The sequence below is a fragment of the Dama dama genome, chromosome 18 (assembly GCF_033118175.1).
Source record: "Dama dama isolate Ldn47 chromosome 18, ASM3311817v1, whole genome shotgun sequence".
Lineage (NCBI taxonomy): Eukaryota > Metazoa > Chordata > Mammalia > Artiodactyla > Cervidae > Dama > Dama dama.
In genome coordinates, this window is record NC_083698.1 from 83,427,129 (window position 1) to 83,451,660 (window position 24,532).

The 24,532-nt window shown below is 37.8% G+C and overlaps 1 protein-coding gene across 4 annotated transcripts in view; it reads right to left on the reverse strand.

Moving 5' to 3' along the window:
• The window catches only part of SLC13A1 (solute carrier family 13 member 1), a 110,843-nt gene that overhangs the window by 80,137 nt on the left and 6,174 nt on the right, over positions 1 to 24,532 (reverse strand). For all 4 annotated transcript variants that reach the window (XM_061165705.1, XM_061165703.1, XM_061165706.1 and 1 more), the window contains exons 2-6: positions 7,096 to 7,224; positions 3,776 to 3,912; positions 1,404 to 1,591; positions 754 to 811; positions 627 to 675 (exon numbers count right to left, since the gene is read on the reverse strand). In XM_061165705.1, coding sequence (XP_061021688.1) covers positions 627 to 675; positions 754 to 811; positions 1,404 to 1,591; positions 3,776 to 3,912; positions 7,096 to 7,224 — 561 coding nt within the window. The remainder of the gene's footprint in view (positions 1 to 626; positions 676 to 753; positions 812 to 1,403; positions 1,592 to 3,775; positions 3,913 to 7,095; positions 7,225 to 24,532) is intronic.

Consider the following 24,532-nt stretch of genomic DNA (forward strand, 5'->3'; position numbering starts at 1 on the left):
TATTTTTCAGTGGTCTCGAGATATATTTCTCCCGATAAAACCTAGTATAGTATTTTTATATTGATTTATTCTGGGAAAATGAATTCTACGGGATAGTTTACAGAAGTCTTCTTCCTTCCTTTAATAGCCAGAATGGCTACAAACAGCCCCTCTATCTTCATTTGACAGCAGCAGATTATGAATTCTACTAGAATTTACTGGCAAGGAGGACACTAAAGATAACTGGATTGTAATTAAACGAATAGGAGTTGCTGTAAGTTCATAACCTGAAAGTAACAGAATGTGCTTAATAAAAAGGCAGCAAGATTTTGATAAGAAAATGAAACAATATTCTGAGGCTAGCATTATATTTCTTTAAATTACATATGCTAACTGCCATCACTATGGCATCTGTTTAAAGGAGAAAATGATGCTGATTTCAGAGCCTAAAACTTTTTCTATGAGGATTTTGATTTCAGTCCATCCATGAAGGCTTATCAAACCATTACACAATGCTTTGACGCAGGCAAGTAAAATAATTCATAGACAAGGAAGCAAGTAACAGATTTTAAAATGCATACATATCTAACTGCAGATCTAATATAATTTCATGTATAATTATTTAGAGAGAATAAAATTTAATGTACCTTTTCCCGCTCCATCTTGCTTGAAATTTTCCCTGCATCATTACTGTATCTGAAAAATAAATTGACCCAGTTTATAACTTCATTAAAATATAATTTTGAAAATCCTAATCAAAATAATATTCTTTACCCTGGAACTGGTTTTGTTTTCTCTTTTCTCTCATTTGCTTCTTGTCCGTTAATACTTTCTGCAAAACATTAAATAGAAAAAAAATTAAAATGAAGGATTATCAGTGTATGTGTGTGTGTGTGTGAAGGTGGAAGCATTATGAGAGGCTGAAAATAAACAAATTCACTTTGTACTGACATAACCTTCATCACAATAAAGTGTTCTACAAACACCAGTATCTTCCCAACATTTTTCTCACTGCATCAGAGCAGTTTATCAGAACCGGAAATAACCAAGGTAGAATGTGATGCTGTCTCCAAATAGAATACAGGAATTAAAGGTTCACAAATTATGCAGGAAAGTCATTTCAGGGTAAAAGAGTAACCTGAGTCTACTGATAAAGACATGAAAGAGGGTTTTATCAGATTGGTTGAAGTATAGAAAAGTCATTCTTATTCTCCCCCTTTTGTCAGAGAATGTAAATTCAACCATCAATTGAAGGTAAAATATTTGGGTAATATAATTCCTTTGTATAAATACTGGGAAATAGAGGGAGAGTAAGGTTGAACTCATATCATGCCTGTATGGATAATTAATTCAAAATATAATCCTTGAGTTTATCCCACTGCCCAAATAGCCAGAGCCCACCATGGCCAAAGCAAATGTGATACCATCTATTTCCAGTGCCTGGTTGGTAGATCCACTGAAATAGGTCATCTGAGTAGCCTCCACCTCTGCTTCCGCACTGATGACCTGCTGGGCCACAGCCTCCACGATGGGCATCACCATGGCTGCAGTAGAGGTGTTGCTAAGCCACATCGACAGGAAGGCGGTACTGCTCATGAACCCCAAGGACAGCCTGAAACAAGAGGGCCTTCAGTGTGAACTGTGCTCTCTAGCTTCACCAGCCCTGCAGTACTTTCCTGTAAAGGACGTTGTTTGTGAGCTGAGAGTTCATTTCTTCAAAACATAAAGACAGTTAAGGTTTCACCAGATAAAGAACTCTGAGAACAGGATAGCCAGGTAGAAATCCAAATGGCACGTGTAAGACAGGACTTATTACGAGGTTTGTCTCCCTGGAAACTATAAGAGTCTTCTCTCCAAAACCAGAAAAAATGATAAAACTTATAATCAAACTGCAAGTTGGTAGATGGTGTAACAGCTTGTAATATTACACCAATATTCAAATGCCCTTTACAGATGGCCCATCTTCAAATACTTATAAAATAAGGTGCAACTGGCACTCGCATTTAGGATCCCTTTTTCTTTTATATTTGGGTCATATCTCTGTCTATTTGTATATGTGCCAAGGAAGAACAAGGGCAAGGAGGGAGGTTAATATTTATAAGTCTGCTTTTTACTTGTTTATTACTCTGGTTCAGTATACGGTGGGTGGAGAAAATGGTTAAAATCACTAGCTAAAATGAGGTTTCAGAATTTTCTGTAGATTCAATTATTCATGAATCTGACTTTCCTGCCCGTTGTCAAGAGCTGGATGTATTACATTGTCTCCTCATGCAAATAGAGTAATCCTTCTCCCTTAAAAAATAACATACCAAAGATTATAGGATTTTAAACCATGTCTATAAGCTTTCAAAATCACAACTGGGGGAAAAAACATGATCTCTTTTGAGTAGGAGGTCCAAGAATATCATTCAGAAGCATGTCTTTCCATAGAGAATCATTTATGAAATTCTCTTTCTTTTGAAATAGATCTATAAGAAAAATTTCACATTCTACATTCCAACTACAGATAAGGTGGATATTTTCTATGTGAAAAATGAAATAAAACTTTTAAGAAAACTGTTTAAACAATAAACTATTCTAATTAAAAAATAGGAACAATTTCAACTTAAAGCGTTGGCAAAATAATCTCTCAGTACAAATCTCTTGGTACAAAAAGATTGGGAACTGGTAAAACTCTTGTGTGGTAAAAATGCCTTAACTTGAAAAACCACTTAGTGGTATAATGGACAGGACCCTGTCCCACTGTGCAGTGTGTGACTCCTCCCTCTGGGGCCAGTGAGCAGATGGCCAAGAAAAAGAGACACATTTCCTATAGCCCTTCAAGAGGCATGGAACACCATTTCATTTTAAGAGTGAAACGTCCTTAATACATACATGTTCTAAAAATTTTAAGTTACAAATGTTTGTACAAAATAGGCTTCATCTGAGTTATTGAATGCTTTTTCTATTTACAAAAGAGTATGCTCCATAAATGATAAACACAGACATTGTTATACCCTGACACGAATTATGCAGCATAATTCAATAAATTTTCTTATGTTTAAAGCAAGATGAGATGGGAAGAATCACCTAAGGTTTTAAAGCATAATGCCGTTATGTAAATGATTATGATGCTGGAGTTTTTTTTTTTTTTTTTCCAGTTCCCATCTATGTTCTTAACAAGAGCTAGAATTAAAACCAAAATGGCCAATTAATTTAATGGATTTTGGTGGGCAAAATTTATTTTATTGGGCAAAATCAGTCCAATGAGTGATTTCACATTCTATAGATGAAACTTCTTATTTGATTGTTTTACTTTGGAACAATTCATTTACAAAGAGAAATGTTCACCTTGGAATTTTTCTGCACATATTTGTATTTTGTCAGTAAATGTGTTTGTCTTGGGTTCTTAACATCCTTCCTGATGATCAAGGATACTCTTGAACAAGTCTTGAATGTGTAATCAGCCCAATAAACAAGATAGTAGTGAAATCTACTCAGAAGTCTATCAATCTTGTTTGTTGAGGTTCAGGCTTCTCTCAGCTTTGACTCCTACAGAGCATAAAAGGTGAAAGAGTTGTGTGCACTTATTCCAATCTCCCTGTAATTAGACTTGCAGTGAAATGAAAGTTTTTTTCACCTCTAATTTAAGTACCCTTTATATCACTTTCATTTTTGCAGAGAAAAAAAAAAAAAACCATGAATTACACTGCCATACAAACGATTGCCTGGATGTGCATTACTTATCCGGTTATTCGCTCTGTACAAAAATGGTCTGTATGGAATGTAAGCCTGGAGCAGTGAACACAGCACTTACCATGCCGGGTTCACACCCACCATCATCACCATTCTCAGAGCGATCCTTTTGTGCAGGTTCCATTTTTCTATGGATGTTGCTAAACTGATGACTCCAATCAGCAGTAGGTGAAAATCTTTGAAATAAGCAGATGCCACCTGAAATTACAATTAAACCCGTGAGCATTTATGCTGAAAAATGACATTGCACCAGAAAGGCATTATTTTGCTGCTCCTAACTTTGACCTTCAACTACATAATCAATGCAGATGTGTTTGAATACAAATTTAAATCAGTTCCACATCCTTATCCAGAAAAAGTAGTATTAAGAAAAAATATATATATAGAGAGAGTACCCATATACTTAATTTTTAAAGACCTGAGTAACATCAGGCAAGTGCCTTCTATTCCTTAATTTCTCCATCTGTAAACTGGGGCTAATTAGTTTGCAATCCTATAGCAGACTGACCATGGCTGTGATGAGGAAAAGTCTCAAGTCAAACTCTGGCTCACCAATATCTTCATTATCACCATTATGCCCAGACGGCAGTTATTCTTTTGTATTTTGAATGGCGATTAGTAGAGCATACAGACACTTAGGCAACAATCTATAGCAGGATTTACAAAAGAATTCTCTGAGAGGTACATAATATTTTTCTTTTTTAAAAAAAGTTTCTGTGGTCGAATAAGTTTAGAAAATAGAATTTCTTAAGATTCTAGAATTTTATTTCTTGTAGGCCTTCTCAAAACCTTTAAACACCAGTGTAAACTATCACTCTCAAAGAGTGGGATACCCTACGCCACATATTTTTCAAACTTATCTAATCATAGAAACCTTATTTTAAAATACCTCATGGTGATATTCAAGAGTCCTGACTTTACGAAATACTTGGCTTAAATTGAATCACAAGGCTGTGTTGAAATCCTCTCCCACAGCGGGGGAAAAAAAAAAAAAACTGTATTGTGGGTTATATTTCAACTATGAAAAAAAAAAAAAAAAGACCTGTGTCATGGGTTAGTTTTTTATAGAAGTCTCCACCCACAATATCGGACAGATGAACTTCATTATAGCAGTACTGTACCCAAGCAGAAGATAGAAATCTAGGTGATAAATTGCATGCCTGGCATTTTGAATGTGCCATCTTTCCTGAGAATGTTTCAGCTGAGGTCTAGGTACTTATGTGCTGAGTGGCTGAGAGTTGCGTGGAGACAGATATTTTGGCTTCAATGCATTTCATGCTTTTAATGGGAAACTGAATCCATTTTCTTCAGATGGGTACCCTTAGATTGTATAAAGGTAAGAAACACCTCTCGCCATGAATAAACTCCTCTCAGTAAGAACAAAAAGGAAGCACACATGCAAGTTAACTTGGCTTTATCTTCTGAAATGGCAGGTTTCTGGAAAAGAAAACAGGGAAGCTTTTTCTTCATTAAAAAAAAAATTACTTTTCCAACACTGTGTGAGACCCAATTTTGTTGACTAGAAAAAGCTGATGCAGGATGTGAAAGAACTGGCCCTTTGGCCAGGAGGGAGGCACCGGGCGTAGATGAGAGCCTGAAAAGATCAGACATGCATTTCTTCTACTGCCATTCACAGCTCAAGTAACCATGGACTGTGTTTTGCTTTTTTACACCTGAAGGTGGACACACATGCAGAATTCTAGGGGCAAGACATAGCTGGAAGTCTGGAGGACTTACGTGGAAGCCTTACCAACAGGATGTTTTTGTTGTTCAGTCACTTAGTTGTGTCTGACTCTTTGCAACCCCATGGACTGCAGCATGCCAGGCTTCCCTGTCCATCACTATCCCCCTGAGTTTGCTCAAACTCATGTCCACTGAGTCGATGATGCCATTCAACAATCTCATTCTCTGTCGCCCTCTTCTCCTCCTGCCCTCATTCTTTCCCAACATCAAGGTCTTTTCCAATGAGTCAGTTCTTCTCATCAGGTGGCCAAAGTATTGGAGCTTCTGCTTCAGCTTCAGTCCTTCTAATGAATATTCAGGTTGATTTCCTTTAGGATTGAGTGGTTTGATCTCCAGGATTACTGCTCCTTTTAAATACAACTTTCTCACTGGACCTTTGTTGGCAAAGTAATGTGTCTGCTTTTTAATATACTGTCTAGGTTGGTCATAACTTTCCTTCCAAGGAGTAAGTGTCTTTTAATTTCATGACTGCAGTCACCATCTGCAGTGATTTTGGAGCCCCCCAAAATAAAGTCAGCCACTGTTTCCACTGTTTCCCCATCTATTTGCCATGAAGTGATGGGACCGGAGGCCATGATCATAGTTTTCTGAATGTTGAACTTTAAGCCAACTTTTTCACTCTCCTCTTTCACTTTCATCAAGAGGCTCTTTAGTTCTTCTTCACTTTCTGCCATAAGGGTGGTGTCCTCTGTATATCTGAGGTTATTGGTATTTCTCCCGGCAATCTTGATTCCAGCTTGTGCTTCCTCCAGCCCAGTGTTTCTCATGATGTACTCTGCATATAAGTTAAGTAAGTAGGGTGACAATATACAGCCTTGACGTACTTCTTTTCCTATTTGGAACCAGTCTGTTGTTCCATGTCCAGTTCTAACTGTTGCTTCCTGACCTGCATACAGATTTCTCAAGAGGCAGGTCAGGTGGTCTGGTATTCCCATCTCTGAAAGAATTTTCCACAGCTTGTTGTGATCCACACAGTCAAAGGCTTTGGCATAGTCGATAAAGCAGAAATAAATGTTTTTCTGGAACTCTCTTGCTTTTTCAATGATCCATTATCCATGGATGGATTCATGTTCCATTTCGATGATCGATGACATTACTTTGCCAACAAAGGTCCATCTAGTCAAGGCTGTGGTTTTTCCAGTGGTCATGTATGGATGTGAGAGTTGGACTGTGAAGAAAGCTGAGTGCTGAAAAATTGATGCCTTTGAACTGTGGTGTTGGAGAAGACTCTTGAGAGTCCCTTGGACTGCAAGGAGATCCAACCAGTCCATCCTAAAGGAGATCAGTCCTGAGTGTTCATTGGAAGGTCTGATGTTGAAACTGAAACGCCAATACTTTGGTCACCTGATGCGAAGAGCTGACTCATTTGAAAAGACCCTGATGCTGGGAGGGACTGGAGGCAGGAGGAGAAGGGGACGACAGAGGATGAGATGGTTGGATGGCATCACTAACTCAATGGACATGGTTTGGGTGGACTCCGGGAGTTGGTGATGGACAGGGAGGCCTGGCGTGCTGCGGTTCATGGGGTCGCAAAGAGTCGGACACGACTGAGCGACTGAACTAAACTGTACTTCTAACTGGAAGTATCAGCACAAAATAGGGAATCTAATTAAGTCAAACATTCACAGGAAAACTTACTTCTTTGGAAGGCATGATCCCAAACATCGGGAACATTAAGCCAGGCAGCAATGCTGTTACCGACAAAGGCAAAGCTTCTGTCAGCCAGAATATGGCGACGACAAAGAGGATGTAGGCACATTCTGCTTCCTGGATAGAACAAAGGCAAGATGTCAGGTGAAATAACAAGGCTGAGAAATATTTGTTCAAATCGCAGTCACACTTGCTGAATAGAGAAAGTAAGAAGAAACTATGCAGGTCTCTGCACCTTAGAATCGGGCAGCAAATGGTTATTTCTGAGGGTCTCTAAGAGTCAAAATTTAATACACATAAAAAGACAATGACATAAAAACATCCTCATTTGTTATAATTTCTTCACATTTCCTTCAAACTAAGTAACAGCATGTCGTCAATTTTCTGTGCTCATGTCAATATTTATGGGTGTTTGCCCTTACCTTCCTGTGGCCTGTAAAATTCACACCCTTCCTTTTAACTGCAATTCTTGGTTTCTAGTTGGGTGGGACCTATGCACACCAACCTTCCTCTCTCTCTACTAAAAAGGGAAGTCAACCCAGAAGAAAAATTCTGGTGTACTTTTTTGCAGAGAAAGAAAGATACTGCCTAGTTATGTGCATGGATAAAACTGAATTTGCTTCTAAGTGATGCAGACCTGGAAGTGAAAAACCTTCTGTTTGGCTTTTTTAGGAAGACAGTTGAGCTTCTATGGAGACACAGGGGACTAAACAGGATAGAGACTCTTAATGTAATTTTTTGCTTTGCCAGGTATAAAACTGTGGGTTTCTGGCTTAGGGCATTGTTAAGAAATGGTTGAAATTTATCTTCATATTGGACTTCTCTGTGGTTCAGATGATAAAGAAGCTGCCTGCAATGCAAGAGACCCGGGTTCAATCCCTGGGTCAGGAAGATCCCCTGGAGAAGGGCATGGCTACCCACTCCAGTAATCTTGACTGGAGAATTCCATGGATAGAGGAGACTGGAATGCTACAGTCCATGGGTCACAAAGAGTTAGACATGACTGAGTGACTAATACTTTTACTTTGGCTTATATAAATAATTTTTGTATGATATCACTATGTAATAAATGATCAATAAAGGGCAGCATATTTTACACGGCTTGGTTTTGCTCTCACACTGCTTAATCTCTGCAAATTCTGAGCTGCATTTGAAAAATTTACGAATTTAAGAAACTCAAACTGCTGTCTGAGTTTAACAAGGTCTTTTATTTAAGGTTTTCCCAAAGCTGTAGCATTTCTAGTTTTGTTGCCCTCTGATTCACCTACCTCATGGTAAGTCCTCTAGGCCTGGTCCTTAACTCACCGAGCATTCCTGCACTTTCAGTGAGTTTCTAAGAAATTCTTAATAAGACACGATTGTGTCATATCTTTATTGTGCTGTCTTTTTCAAGGAGAAAGAATAAAGGTGTTTTGATGTTGACAATTTTATACAAAGTCTGCCTCTATAATCTTGACAAACAATAAAACAGTGGAACAAAGCTGAGCCTTGACTAAATTTTTCTTACTTGTTCTGGAGAGGATCTGTGAATATGTGCTTAATTTAAAATGCCAGTGTTGGCGAAAGACCAGGTCTGCTTTTTCTCTTAGTTAGAACATATGTGTGTGTGCTCAGTCTCTCAGCCGTGTCTCTGACTCTGTGACCTCATGGACTATAACCCGCCAGGCTCCTCTTCTATGGAAATTCCCAGGCAAGAATATTGGAATGGCTTACCATTTCCTACTCCAGAGGACCTTCCCAGCCCATGGATTGCACCTGCATCTCTTGCATCTCCTGCATTGGCAGACAGTTTCTTTACCACTGTGCCACCTGGGAAGCCCATTAAAACACATGGATAACACTCAAACTCTTCATTGTGACTCTATGTTTTCTATCATACTTACAAGGACCTAGATTTCAAAGATAAAATGGACCTTTTAGCTATCTTGCCTTTTAATCACAGCCAAGCCACAGTCTCTTGGGCTTTCTGGTGGTTCAGATGGTAAAGAATCTGCCTGCAATTCAGGAGAGCCAGGTTTGATCCCTGAATCATGAAGATCCCCTGGAGAAGGAAATGGCTACCCACTCCAGCATTCTAGCCTGGAGAATTCCATGGACAGAGGAGCCTGGTGGGCTACAGTCCATGGAGTCACAAAAGAGTTGGACACAACTGAACAACTCACATTTTCACTTTCAACCAGTCTCTTGGTCTTATCTATCCCACTGTCATTTTACCTCTCGATTCTGCCCTTCAGCCTCCACTCCAATTCCTCCACTATAAGCAAAGTTGTTCCAAAACCAGGTGATTTTCCAAAAATTTACTTCATTTTTGTCATTCCCTTGCATGAGGCTGGATTGGGACTAGCTACCCTGACAAATGTCTGGAGCACCCTTCTACAAGGAACTGCTAAAATATCAGAAAAATAAAAAGAATATGATGCCAGCAAAGTTTGTTTACCACACAAAATCCCTGCCATAGTGTTGTAATCTTATTTCCACGCGGGTCTACTTCAGCTAGACACTGACAGTCTGCTCAGATGGGGCAACTTTGGGGGCAAAATTTCAAGTGTTAAATTATTAGCTTGCCAAGACAACTTTCATATTTTAACTGGCCCATACATAATTTAAATGGTCACGTCAGTAATTTTTTAATTGTTTATTGGAAAGAATCCAAAGCTTGCATTGAAGGCCATCTTCACTTTAACTATGAGGTGACTCACCCCAGTACTTCCTAAAATATTTCTAAAGAGTCTTATTTACATTCTTTCTTCATATATGAATTCTGATCCCTGGTCCTCATACACTGCTTTTCTAAACTCTAATCCTTAACAGGTAGTCATCCCAGTGAGCCTCCAATACTAAAGTGACAGCTTCTACCTGCCAGGGACCATATTCTGGAATGGACACTTTAAACCTAGTTTAATTATGTACACTAAACAGTTGCAAACTGATGGCCACATCTAAGAAGAAAATACAGTTTATTTGACTTACAATGGTGTGTGTGTGTGTGTGTGTGTGCGTTTGAATCGAGATTTGCAAACCCGCAGATTTCATATTAGAAACAAAACTGAAATTTCTGGCTTCTCTTGAAAAACTGAGGAATTTGGTAACATTGGGATCATATTCTTCCAGGCCAACAATTCTCCAGACTTGAGGACTCCAATAATTCCCCTTTAGAGACTGACTTGTGTTTTTCAGTTTTTCCTGGTACCTCTGCACCATCTCATGAATTCTCTTACCTGTTTGGCCTTAGATGGCATTTGAGTAAAACCTCTGGTAATAAAAATGCTGCCTACCTGCTCTTCCTTGCAAATCTTACTTTACCCTTCCAGAATCAACCTTTGGATTGCTCATTTAGGTTTCCCTGTCTACAGCTGTGTGGTCCACGGCCCAGCAGCATCATCATGATCTGGGAGCCTATGAGAAATGCAGCATCTCAGATTCTTCCTCAGACATACTGAATCAGGTTCCCCGTGTTCCCCAGGTGATTCTGACATAAGTTAAACTTTGAGAAGCCCTGGGGTACCTACCTCTTTCAGACCTTTCCTTTTGTCATTTTTTTAAATGTAATTTTATTTATTTATTTTATGGCTATGCTGGGTCTTCACTGCCGTGCAGGCTTTTCTCTGGTTGTGGAGAGCAGGGTCGAACCCGTGAGTTGTGGTGCATGGGCTTCTCAGTTCAGTGGCTTCTTTTGTTGGGGAGTGCATGGGCTCTAGGGTGCATGGGCTTCAGTAGTTTCGGCTCCCGGGCTCTAGAGCTCAGGCTCCGCAGTTGTGGCCCACGGGCTTAGATGCTCTGCGGCATGTGGGATTTTCCCGGATCAACGATCAAACCCATGTCTCCTGCATTGCCAGGTGGATTGTTTACCACTGAGCCACCAGGGAAACCTCTCCTGTTCTCTTTATTGCTGGGTCTGACTTGCAAACCAGAAATGTGCTTCCAATTAGTGTCTTTTTGCCCAGGCTCTATCCCTAGACTCACAATCTATTTTGAAAACTTGTCCATTCTTCAGGGTGAGGTTCAAATTTACCTCTTGTCTATGGAGCTTCCCACAAACACTTCTGTACATTTCATATTTTTGCATATGCATCCCAGGAGATTACAATTGCATCTGGCTAAGTCACATACCTACTGTCCCTGATACCTTCCCATAATTTGTAGGAAATGCCTCTTTTTCTTAAGGAAGCTCAAAGTCTAGAAAAGGAGACAAACAGATTTGTGTGCCTCTGAATAGGTAGGATGGCCGGCCATTGGCCCCAGTTTCCTTAGGATAGATTTGGGTTTTACCTGTTGTGCAGTTGTCCCTTTTGATTAGCTACCACTTTCATTCTTAAAAGTGTCCCTCTTTGGCTGACAAATTACACAGTGATTCCATTGATGGATCCACCCTGGGAATACTTCTTTCTTTCAATTCTTGTTTTCCATTATGTGATCTTTCTTGGTTAGTCCTGGACCAGAAAGTGTCCTTTCTCATCAGGTATTCAACAACACAAGGTTGGTTAATCCAGGCACAATGTCAAGTATTCTATTTTAAAAATCTTATATGAAATATAGATAGTTTTTTTTTAAATCAAAGATCTGTGGATATTTTTGTTAAAAAGAAGAAAGGAACAAAAGATAGAGAAAACATTTCATTTATTTCTCTATACTCAAAAAAACTAAAATGAGAGTGAATAATTTTTGCTGAACAAGTTCTTCTGAGGAAGAAGAAAATGGAGAAGTTGTCTCAGTTTGCAGCATCTCAAAAGTCATCCTGAAAGTTTGATTTGTAGAACCATCTCTGAGGTAGAGGGGGAAATTACTTCATTTTATCACTGGAAATTCTGAGTGACCTGTTATCTATAGCTCTACCATCTTTGTCTCTTTAATTTTTTCCCTCTTCTATCTCTTTGTCCACCTTGTCAAGCCCCCAACTCCTAAAACAGAAGGACTCCACCATTACCATCATTATACACCACAATCACTCCTACTACTACAAGCAAACAACAATCCAAGGAAACAATGTCAATCCAAACAACAATGTCAAGGAAGTTAGACCGTGGATGAATCATTTTCCCTTCTCAATTCCTCTCAAGTCTAGTGAAAATTGTGAGTACATCTGATGTCTTTATTAAAATTAACCCTGCAACCATAACAAGAAAAAACTTGAATCAAATTCTGTTCTAGAGATAGCAAAGCATTTTAGTATTGTAAATTCTTTGAATGTAGTAACAGCAACACAAATAGTGTCTACTTTCATTTTGTTTATTGTGAAGGAAAATTTAGGAAGGAAAAAAGATTGAATATTATGAGTAAGACGGAACTTACAAAAATACTTTAAAATCATAACTTCTCAAAATACTATATGAAACAAAGAGGGGAAAAGTTCAGAGAACATCCTCAAAAATAAAATCACCCAATTTTCTATATACCTCCTACTGTTTCCAAAAGTTATATCAAGAAGTATGGCAAAAAAAAAACACATCCACAAATCAGAGGCAACTGTGCAGAATACAGATGTTGTCAATTTCATTAGATAGTATCAGGTGTAATGTCACTTGACTGTAGTTTCCTGCTGTGTGTGTGTATGTTGTACTTTTCTGGCTGATTTGGAGTCTTCTCTACCTTTCCTAGGCTTCCCTGGGGGCTCGGATGGTAAAAAAAAATCTGCCCGCAATGCAGGAAACCCAGGTTTGATCCCTGTGTTGGGAAGATTCCCTGGAAAAGGAAATGGCAGCCCACTCCAGTATTTTTGCCTGGAGAATCCCATGAACAGAGGACCCTGGCATCTACAGTCCACAGGGTTGCAAAGAGTCAGACACGACTGAGCAACTAACACGTTCACTTTCACTTTCTACCTTTCCTATTAAAAGAAGTTTTTCTCAAACCACCAGAGAGATAAAGTGAAATGTGCAGATGATTACCAACCAATATGGATAAGATATTCCTATTCCCTACTGACAGACACACATTACTGTATATAAATAATAACTAAGATAACTAATAAGGACCTATTGTATAGCACAGGGAATGCTACTCAATACTCTGTAGAGAACTACTTTGGAAAAAAATCTAAAAAAGTGTGGATCTATATGTATTTATAGATTCACTTTTCTGTGCAGCAGAAGCTAACACAACATTGTTAATCAACTATACTCTAATACAAATTTAAAAAGAAATCCCTGTTCTCTGATATTTTTTTTAAAAAATGAAGCATAAGAAATCTTCTAGCAGTATATTTTAAAAAGCATTTTAAAAATTATGAAATATTAAGAACATATGGAAAATTATATAGTAAACACATTTGTGCACATATCTTTAGATGCAGATATTTTGCCACATTTGCTTGAATTTTATAAAGTAAATAAAACATTTAAGATTTACATATATCACTTCACTTCTTTCTCCTCTGAAATCCTGAAAGTCAACCACTATCTAGAATATGGTTTATATCCTTTCTATCCATGCTTTCATGATTTTATTACATGTAGACATTATTACATTAATAAACAACATATGGTTTTGAGATTAAATAAGATTTTCGCTGCGTATGACATGAGATATGCGGGTTCAATCCCTGGATTGGGATGATCCCGTGGAGGAGGACATGGCAACCCACTCCACTATTATTGCCTGGAAAATACCATGTATTGGGTTGCAGAGTCAGACATGACTGAAGTGATCTAGCATACATACATACTTAAAAACATTTTATTGGAATATTGTGTGAGTTTCTACTGTATAGCAAAGTGAATCAGCTATACATATACATATATCCCTCTTTTTAAAATTTCCTTTCCATTAGGTCACCACAGAGCATTGAATAAACTTCCCTGTGCTATACAGTAGGCTATAATTAGTTTTCTATTTTATACATGGCATCAGTAGTGTTACATGTCAATCCCAATCTCTCAATTCATCCAACCTCCCCTTCTCCCCTTGGTAGCCATACATTTGTTCTCTACAACTGCATCTATTTTTCTTTGTAGGTCAGATTATCTATACCAGTTTTTCATATTTCACATATATGTGTTAATATTTTATATTTATTTTTCTCCTTCTGACTTATTTCACTCCGTGATTTTTCAACTTGCTTTTTCACTCAATGTTTTATTGATTTCAAATGTGTTCATGTTGATACATATAGACTTACTGTTAATTTTTTTTAAATGGATATAGCATTTCTTTTTATAAATATCTTACAGTTTATTTGTCCATTTTTTTCTATTGACGGCTGTTTAGGGCTCTTTCCCTCAATTTTTCATTATTATAATGCTACGGACATCTTCATACCTAGTTCCATGTGAATATAAGAAAGAGATTTTCTAAGCTATTATATGAAAGTAATTATCAAAATTTCTGAGTGGAAAGGACATGTTGGAGCCTTACCGGTATTGCCCAAATGCTATGCAAGATGGTTGCATCAGTTTATACAGTATTAGCACCAACAATGTGAGAAAGTTCTGTTTCACCACCCACTGGTATATTGGAGTAATTTATTTATTTGACAATCTGATGGTATGGAAAGTTCTTCTTAATTTAATTTGCATTTGCTTGAATACCATTGAAGCATTTTTTCATGGTTGTTGAACATAATTGTTCCTCTCCTGAAAATTACCTTGTTTATAGTCTTTTCCCATGTTTCTGTTGTTCATTTCTTTTTATTGTGAATTTGTGAGGTTATTTTTAGATTCTTAATATTTCTTTATACATGTATATTTATAAATATTATTCTTAGCCTCTGACTTATCTATGAAATTCGATTTATTGTGTTTCTGGGTAATAAGGTTTTAATTTCGATTCAGTTATTTTAAAATCCTTTCTGTTATGTTTTGTGTTTTTACTATCTTATATGAGAAATTCTTTCTATACATATTGTATTCCCATATTTTTTTCTAAAATAAAAAAAAATTTTTTTTTTCAAATGTAGGGCCTAAATTGATTTGTATAGGAGGCTGATGCCTTTTTTCTAAATGGGTAATCAAAATGTCCTGGTTTCTTTTTAATTAGATGGTCCATCTTTGCCCACTAACTCTTGCTACTACATATTTCCTGTGGCAAATTTCTACAAATGCAACACATGCATTTATGGACTCTCTATCTCGATCACTTACACTCCCACCACCTTTCAAAAACTGGTGAACTTCAGAATTATTAAACTCTTTTAACTACTGCAGCTTTTCAATCAGTAATTCAAGTCTTTTATTTTATATTTTTTCAAAGTTGTCTTGATAGTTTTAGGCTTTTACTTTTTGAATGTTAGATTTTTATTCAAATTACATGAAATTTATAAAATAAGAAATGGCTTTAAAATATTCTCATCTATGAATTCTTCCTTCATTTAGGTATTCATTAAACTCTTTTTATAATATTTTGTAGTTTTCTCCATAAGGGTCTTGTATTCTCCAAGCCAGGCTTCAACAATATGTGAACTGTGAACTTCCAGATATTCAAGCTGGTTTTAGAAAAGGCAGAGGAACCAGAGATCAAATTGCCAACATCAGCTGGATCATCAAAAAAAGCCAGGAGAGTTCCAGAAAAATATCTATTTCTGCTTTATTGACTATGCCAAAGCCTTTGACTGTGAGGATCACAACAAACTGTGGAAAATTCTGAAAGAGATGGGATTACCACACCACCTGACCTGCCTCTTGAGAAATCTGTATGTCCAGTTAGAACTGGATATGGAACAACATACTGGTTCCAAATAGGAAAAGGAGTACGTCAAGGCTGTATATTGTCATCCTACTTATTTAACTTATATGCAGAATATAGCAGGAGAAATGCTGGGCTGGAGGAAGCACAAGCTGGAATCAAGATTGCCGGGAGAAATACCAGTAATCTCAGATATGCAGATGACACCACCCATATGGCAGAAAGCAAAGAAGAACTAAAGAGCCTCTTGATGAAAGTGAAAGAGGAAAGTGAAAAAGTTGGCTTAAAGCTCAACATTCAGAAAACTAATATCATGGCATCTGGTCCCATCACTTCATGGCAAATAGATGGGAAAACAGTGGCAGACTATTTTTTGGGGGCTCCAAAATCACTGCAGATGGTGACTGCAGCCATTAAATTAAAAGATGCTTTCTCCTTGGAGGGGAAGTTATGACCAACCTAGACAGCATATTAAAAAGCAGAGACATTACTTTGCAAACAAAGGTCCATCTAGTCAAGGCTATGGTTTTTCCAGTAGTCATGTATGGATGTGAGAGTTGGACTATAAAGAAAGCTGAGCACCAAAGAATTGATGTTTTTGAGCTGTGGTATTGGAAGGATTGATGTTGAAGCTGAAACTCTAATACTTTGGCCACCTGATGCAAAGAACTGACTCATTGGAAAAGACCCTGATGCTGGGAGGGATTGGGGGCAGGAGGAGAAGAGGGTGACAGAGGATGAGATGGTTGGATGGAATCACCGACTCAATGGACATGAGTTTGAGTAAACTCCGGGAGCTGGTGATGGACCGGGAGGCCTGGCGTGCTGCAGTCCATGGAGTCTCAAAGATTCAGACACAACTGACCAACTGAACTGAATTGAACTGAATCCTTATTAGATATCTTCATTACTGTTGAAAAAAATAAGAGATTAATCTAATTATCATCCTTTTGTATACATTTTTTCTCTTTATAGTTTGGTAACTTTAAAATTTTCTCCTTCAATGGTTTTCTCCTTCAAAGTTTCATTTATGATGTATCTAAACATGGACTAATATTTAATTAAATTATTTTGTACTTAAAAATGCATATTCTGTTTGAGGATTCATATCTTTTTTAATTCTGAAAAATTTAGCCATTATTACTTTGAATATAATCTCTCTTCTAGTCTCTCTTTTTCAGGAATACCTTTCACATGTGTGTTGGGAATTCTGAATCTACCTTCAAACCATTCTTTCACGTAAAACATATTTACTTATGTGTGATTTTTAGGTGAATTCCTAGTATTCTTTCTTAGTTCACTGAGTTTGTCTTCAGGTGTATTCAGTTTAAAGTTTATAGTTTCATCTTAAGTTTTTAAATTTTGAATTCTTTTTAATTTCAGAGAAGACTTTTTCATTTCCAAGATTTCTAACTAGCCATCTTTTTATATTCGCCTGTTCTTGCTTTATATTTCTTTTAAAAATGAGGATTAATTGATACACAAAATACTGCACATGTATATTATATACGATTTGTTGAGTTTTGGACATATGTAGATACTTGTGCAACTATCACCACAATCAAGGTAATGAACATATCCATCATGTCCAAAAGTTTCTTCAGGCCCCATTTTGGGTTTTGTTTGTTTCTGCGTGTGTGTTAAAGACACATAATATGAGACGTACGTTCTTAAAAATTCTAAGTGTATAGTACAGTGTTAACTATGGATACCATGTTGTTCAGCAGATTTCTAAAACTTACTCATCTTGCATAACTGAAACTTTCCCCTTTGAACAACTCCCCTTTCCCCATCCATTCAACTTTTGGCAACCACCATTCTACTCTCTATTTTTATGAGCTTGTCTATTTCATATGCCTCATAAAATTGGAATCATGCAGTATTTTTTCCATCACTGGTTTATTTCTCAGCATAATATCCTCCCAGTTCATCCATGTAGCTGCAGATGACAGGATTGCCTCTTTTTCTTTAAGGCTGAATAATATTCTGTTGTCTATACATACCATATTTTCTTTATCTATTCATCAGCCCATGGACATTTAGGTTAATCCCATGTTATGGATATTGTGAATAATGCTGCAATGAACATGGAAGAACCAATACTTCTTCAATATCCTGATTTCAATTCTTTTGGCTGTATATTTATAAGTGAGATTGTTGGATCATACATGTGGTAACTATTTTTAATTTTTTGAGACGCCTCCATACTGTTTTCCATAGTGATAGCATCATTTTACATTTTCATTAGCAGTATACAAAGGTACCAATTTTTCCACATCATCACCAACACTTATCTTTTTTTAAAAAAAAGTAAAGGACATCCTAACAGATGTGAGGTGATAACTTGCTGTGGCTTTGATTTGCATTTCCCTCATGATCAGTGATATTGAGTACCTTTTCATTTGTCTGTTGTTCATTTGTATATTATCTTTGGAGGATGTGCATTCAAGTCCTCTGTCTATTGTATAATCTTGGTACTCTTGTCAAAGATCAGTTGACCATATATTTCTGAGCTCTCTATTCTGTTTCATTGGTCTAAGTATCTGTCTTTATTCCAGTATGATACTGTTTATTTACTGTAGTGTAGTCATGTATTTTGAAATCAGAAAGTGTGGATGCCACAAGCTTTATTCTCTTTGCTCAGATACCCTTGGCTATTCAAGGTTTTGTGGTTACATATGAATTTTAAGGGTGTTTTATCTATTTCTGTAAAAAAAAAGAAAAGTCTTTGCACTTTTGATGTAGATAGCACTGAATTTGTAGATTGCTTTGGGTAGATGGACATATTTTAACATATTAAATCTTCTAATCCATGAAATGAGACGTCTTTCTATTTATGCATATCTCCATTAATTTCTTTCATCAGTGTTTTATAGTTTTCAGTGTAGAAGTTTAAACTCTTTGGTTAAGTTTACTGCTAAGTATTTTATTATTTTTGATGCTATTTTAAATGGGATTGTTTTCTTAACTTTCTTTTCTGATAGTTGTTAATATGTAGAAAACAACTGATTTTAACATTGATTTTATACCGTGCAATTTTACTAAATTAGTTTATTAGTTCTAACAGTTTTTTGTAGAGTATTTACGGTTTTCTACACATAAGATCATTTATGTCTTTCCAATTTGATGGCTTTTATTTTCTTTCTTGCCTAATTGCTCTAGTTAGGGCTTCTAGTACTGTAATAAATAGAAGTGGTAAGAGTGGGCATCCTTGTCTTACTTCTAATATTATGGAAAAGCTTTCAGTTTTTGGCCACTGAGGATGGTGTTACATGTGGGCTTGTTATATATATATCCCTTATTGTGCCGAGGTTCATTCCTTGCACACTTGATTTGTTGAGAGTTTTTTTTTTTAATCATAAAAGGATGTTGAATTTTATTAATAATTTGCATCTATTGGGATGATCATGTGATAATTATTTTTACTTAAAAAACCCCATGTATTTGGAAAGTAAATGTCTACTTTAAATGATGGGTGTATCTAAAAAGCCATAACTAGGGAAATTAGAAAATATTTGTAATAGAATAAAAATAAAGAGAATTTACCAGAATTGGTTGCATGCAGCTGGAGATGATTATGTAATTTTTTAAATAAATCCTTCATTCTGTTAATGCGATACATCACATTAACTGATTTGTGTGTATTGAATCATCCTGGTATCCCAGGTATAAATCCCACTTGGTCATGTTGTATGATCCTTTTAATGTGCTAATGAGTTTGATCAGCTAGTATTTGTTGAGGATTTTTATATGCATGTTTATAGGGATATGAACCTGTGATTTTCTTTCATTATATTAACTCTTTGCCTGACTCTGGTATCAGGATGTTGACCTCATATAATCAGTTTGGAAGTGTTCACTCCTCTTTAATTTTTTGGAAGAGTTTGGAAAGGATTGGCACTAATTCTTTCAAAAATTATTTGGTAGAATTTACCACTGAAGCTCTGAGCCTGGGCTTTTCTTCATTAGGAAGTTCTTGATTATGATTCAAGCACCTCACACTCTTTATTGGTCTGTTCAAGATTTTCTGTTTATGACTCCATCTTCATGGGTTGTATGTTTCTGGAAACTTATCCATTTCTAGATTATTCAATTTGTTGGTGTAATTGGTATATTTCCATTTTAAAATAATTTGTTACTTATTGTGGATCCCTTCGCCCATTTCTCATCTACTGATTTCCCTATTACTTTTATTCTATTTGGAGTGTTTCCATCTCTGCGTTGGTTTCATTGTCAGACCTTCTTGATTGTCTTACTGCATTTTGAAATTTTGTTTTCAGATTTACCCTGCATAGTAGTTGCTTTGTTTCTGGGTTGTTTCCTTCTGGACTCATTATTCACCATCTAAAAGTTTTACAGTTGCCTGCAGCCAGTCCCCAGATTGCAGTCCAGTATGTGCTCTATCTTGTCAGCTTGAGGTTCATTCCTGCCAGAACAATGCAAATCCAGCCATCTCGCTGGATCAGGAAGCTTGGGTCAGTCCTGGCTGGGGGCTGGGCAGAAACTGCTTCCTCTGAATGCTTCCACAGACAGCGGTCAGCCTAACTTTTTTGTTTGGCCATTCATAACTGCCAAGAAAATCACTCTGTAGCACTTAGTTTGTGGCACTGAAATTAATTCTGACCCCAGAGTGACATGGGGGCGCTTTAGACCACAGGTTCTCACGTTTTCTCTGCTTGCTTGCTTTTCAGACCCATTTTGGTTTACAGAAATGTTTATCAGTGTTGTGTTTATGGCGGAGAATAGGGTGGAGGGGACTTCATTGTACAAATTTCATCCAGACTGCTGACCGTAGGCTTTATAGATAGGAAACCTTATTTCAAAGGTGAAAATATTTGCCGAGTAAAGAGACAAATCTGTTCTTCTGACTTGATTAAGAGGAGGGGACAATAACATTTATGAATGCCTGTGACATACCAGGTATAATATTTGTTTTATGTAGTCTTTCCCCAAATTCTATAAAATAGGTATTTTAATTCCATGTTGAATTAAGGATCAACAATCACATTGCTAATAATATGTAGTAGAGTTCAACCCAAGTATATTCATGAGAGCACATCTTATTTCATTTACTACCCTGTTCCAAGCACTTAAAACAGTGGTTGGCATATAGTAAGTGCCCAGTAATATTTATTAAATGATTGAAGCTTTTTTCCTCTGTGTCTTTTCTACCACTGTTCTTATTCAGTTATCTGATCCCTGGGCTTTTTCAGTGACTCAGTGGTAAAGAACCCAACTGTCAATGCAAGAGATGAGGGTTCAATCCCTAGGTTGGGAAGATGCTCTGGAGAAGGAAATGGTAACCCACTCCAGTATACTTGCCTGGGAAATCCCATGGACAGAGGAGCCTGACAGGCTACAGTCCAAGGGGTCACAAAGAGTTGGGTACTATTGAGTGACTAAACAACAAAGCTTGATCCCTAGATAGAAGATCCCTATATTACTAGGCATAAATTACTTAGTCTAGGAATCTCTTTTCTTTGCCTTGTTCTCTTGTCTATTTTCTACTTGCCTGGCACTGGATATTTTGATGCCCATCATGGTGGGTAAATCATCTCTATAGTTCTCCTGAGGTTTTCATCTCTTTTGCTAATAAGCTTGAATTAGAACTAAACCTTTTACCTGCCTGGGTCACTTCCACATTTCACAATATCATCGTCGTATCTAGTTTTATCCACCCCAAGTTAAGTGCAGCCAGGAACTTGCTACAGAGGCAGAAAAGGCAAATGCTGCTATGACAAGGCAACGTGGATAATGACTCCCCTCTGACTAAAGTTCTGAGTGTCAAATTATCTTGGGAAATGTGGTGGATTATATTTAAAAATCACCTTGGTTCTCTTTTAAATTATAGTTCCAGAAAGAATTGAAATATAAATTAGCCTTTAAAATACAGTTTTTTTTTTAATGACAGACGGACTGATATTAGGGAGTAATTTGGCTGACGAATTAGTACATATGTGGGTACGGTCTCTCAGCACAGCTTGAGAAAAGTAGGACCGATCACAAGCTTCAGTCACTGCATTTGATTTTCAAAAAGAACGCACAGCAATTAAGATGGGAGAAAAATCATGCATTATGAATCTGTGTGCTACAAGAAAAACACTATTATTATATGACAGAGCCCGTAAAGGGCTTTGCATGGTTCCTGACACACCTACCCCTACTGTGGCAGGAATTTCTCAAGACTCAATCCATATTAACTGAAAACCTTAAAGTGACTCCAACTGGCCTCAGATTGGAAGATGGAGAGTAAGAAGCTCAACTACAAAGTTAAGGAAAAATAATTAGCATTTCTTATTCATTTTCAGCCCAAAATGGGTAGCAAGGGAAGGCAATTAGTGGCTCCACTATGTCAATTACAAGGGAATTTTTATTTCCTTTTCATTTAACTTCCGAAACCAATTAGCAATGGAGATGTTCTGTGTTCACATCCCACGCACACAGTGGAGCTACAAACAGCCAGAGTTCACCTTGTTCTCCAACCTGACAACAGGTTAGGGTGTGATTAAAAATGCCGGCCATGGGTTAACTGCTTCAGAGTCACGATGCGTCTTAACCGTGCAGCATTCTGGACTTCATACCCACAAGTACCTCAGGTGACCTTGGGGCAGCCAATTCACAGACAATGTTCAAAACTCTTGTAAGAGGCTTATTCAATTTACAGATGAGGGTATGGACCAGGGGGCAGTGTGACAGAACCAGTTAGGGAGTTTTTCAGAATATGCTAGATAAGTTGGGACAGCCTAGGTTAAATCTCAGCAGCTTGAAACAACCAATGTTTATTTCTTGCTCACATGATCTGTTTACCCTGTGTCATGGTTGCTCTGCCATCCAGGCAGCGGGAGATCTCATCTCAATATGTGTTCTAGTAATTACAAATGCAAGAACAGCAGTGCACAAGCTTTTAAAAATTGGATGTAAATCCCAGTAAGGAAGCAATAGCATCAATGGGTTTGGGAGTCAGACAGCTTGTCTGTAAATCCTCATTCCCCTTAAGGACTATGTGACTTTGGGCAAATTGCTTAACCTCTTTGAGCATCTGTTTGCTCATCTGTAAAATGGGGATAATATTGACTACTCTAATGGTTGTTGGAGGCTGATAGTAGACATTCACTTACATTATCATTACCAAACAGAGTATCAAAATGTATCATGAAGAGAAGAGCTTCGTGGAAGAGACACATCCCCATTCCCCTGATACACCTACCTACATTCTTGTTCTGACCCTTAGTGGCTCTTACACTCTATTTGAAGTTCCTTCCTTTCATCATCTCCTTTCTCCGGTATCCTCTGCTTCCTACACGATCTAGCTCAGGTATCCACATCCTTCTGCCATGAGAGATCTTTAACCCGAATGGGTTCAGCACAGTTATCAACCATCTACTGTAGGTCAGGCATTGTGCCTGGCCAGAGAAAACAAGTACACCACGTGTTCTGTGCTCTTGAGGTATCTGCGGGGCAGAGAGGGGAGTGAAGATAAAGGCAAAATGGAATACACACCACAGTGGAGGCTGATGTCTCCACAATCATGCAAGGAGAGCATGGAGAATGATTCTGCTTGTATCAGAGCCTGAGCTGCCTTTCCTAGCAAGCTCAGGGTGAGAGGAGTGGGCATGTCAGGAGGAAGACACCGGACATGAAAGACAGAAAGGCAAGAACAGTCCTGGGTACTCCAGGTGCATAGACAGTGAAATGTGAATGAAGGAGTTAGATCCTGGGGGCTTTGGGGGAGGGCTATTAGGACAAAGAAATGGCAAAATCCCAAGATCCATCATATCTACAAGTTCTGTTAGATATTTCCCTCTGTCAGCCAAAGGGAGCCATAGAAGAAGTAGTACCAGTGCATGTTCAGTCCGTCAATTGTGTCTGACTCTTTGTGGCCCTACAGACTGTCCCGTCAGGCTCCTCTCTCCATGGGATTCTCCAGGCAAGAATACTGGAGTGGGTTTCCATGTGCCCCTCCAGGGGAATCTTCCCAACCCAGGGATCAAACCCACATCTGCCTGTGTTTTTACCCACTGAGCCACCTGGGAAGCCAATGGAAGAATTAGGACCAGTGGTAAATGCAATAGGATGAGGCTGACATGTAAAAAATAGTCCTCTGGCAGGAGACTTTGGGGGGAAACAGTGTAAAATGGTCTGTGAAAGAGAGAGATGAAGACAGCCCAGTGGAGAACAGTGCCAGCAGGAACGGAAATGAAGATTCAGATGGGAGGCAGGTGGATTCAGGAGGTAAAGCAACATTGACTGAGTGATGTGGGCTTAGGAAGAGCTGAGGGATCTGACATGACACGCAGATTGCAGACCTGGATAAGTGGTAGCCAATTCTCTGAGATAAAGAACATAGAAGGAGTGGCACATTGTAGGCAAGTGGGACTGTGCAGGGTAGGGGAATGGAGGGGATGGTGAATGTTGTTTCCCTAGATACATTCACCCTTAAACTACATGCCGATAACATAAATTATTTGTTTCCATCACTGGCATGGATTTATGTACAACCTTATTTTGTGATGAATGCTGGCCATGGTATATATTAACTTTTCAGCAAACTTGCAAGCTACTTGAAATCAGAAACATTCATTTAAACTGCGTAAGATGCTATCATTCACTGAGCACCATACTTTGGGCCTCGAAAGTTCTCATCAAATATTCATGAAATAAATATATATCACATTTGGACTTCCTGGTTTTGTTCATCTCCTACCACATTACTATCAGCATGATTCTATGTTTTCTTTTTCTCTTGCCCATCATTCTGATGCTCTTTTGTATCTAAAATGTTCACTTTCTTAGCATTCATAGCATTTAC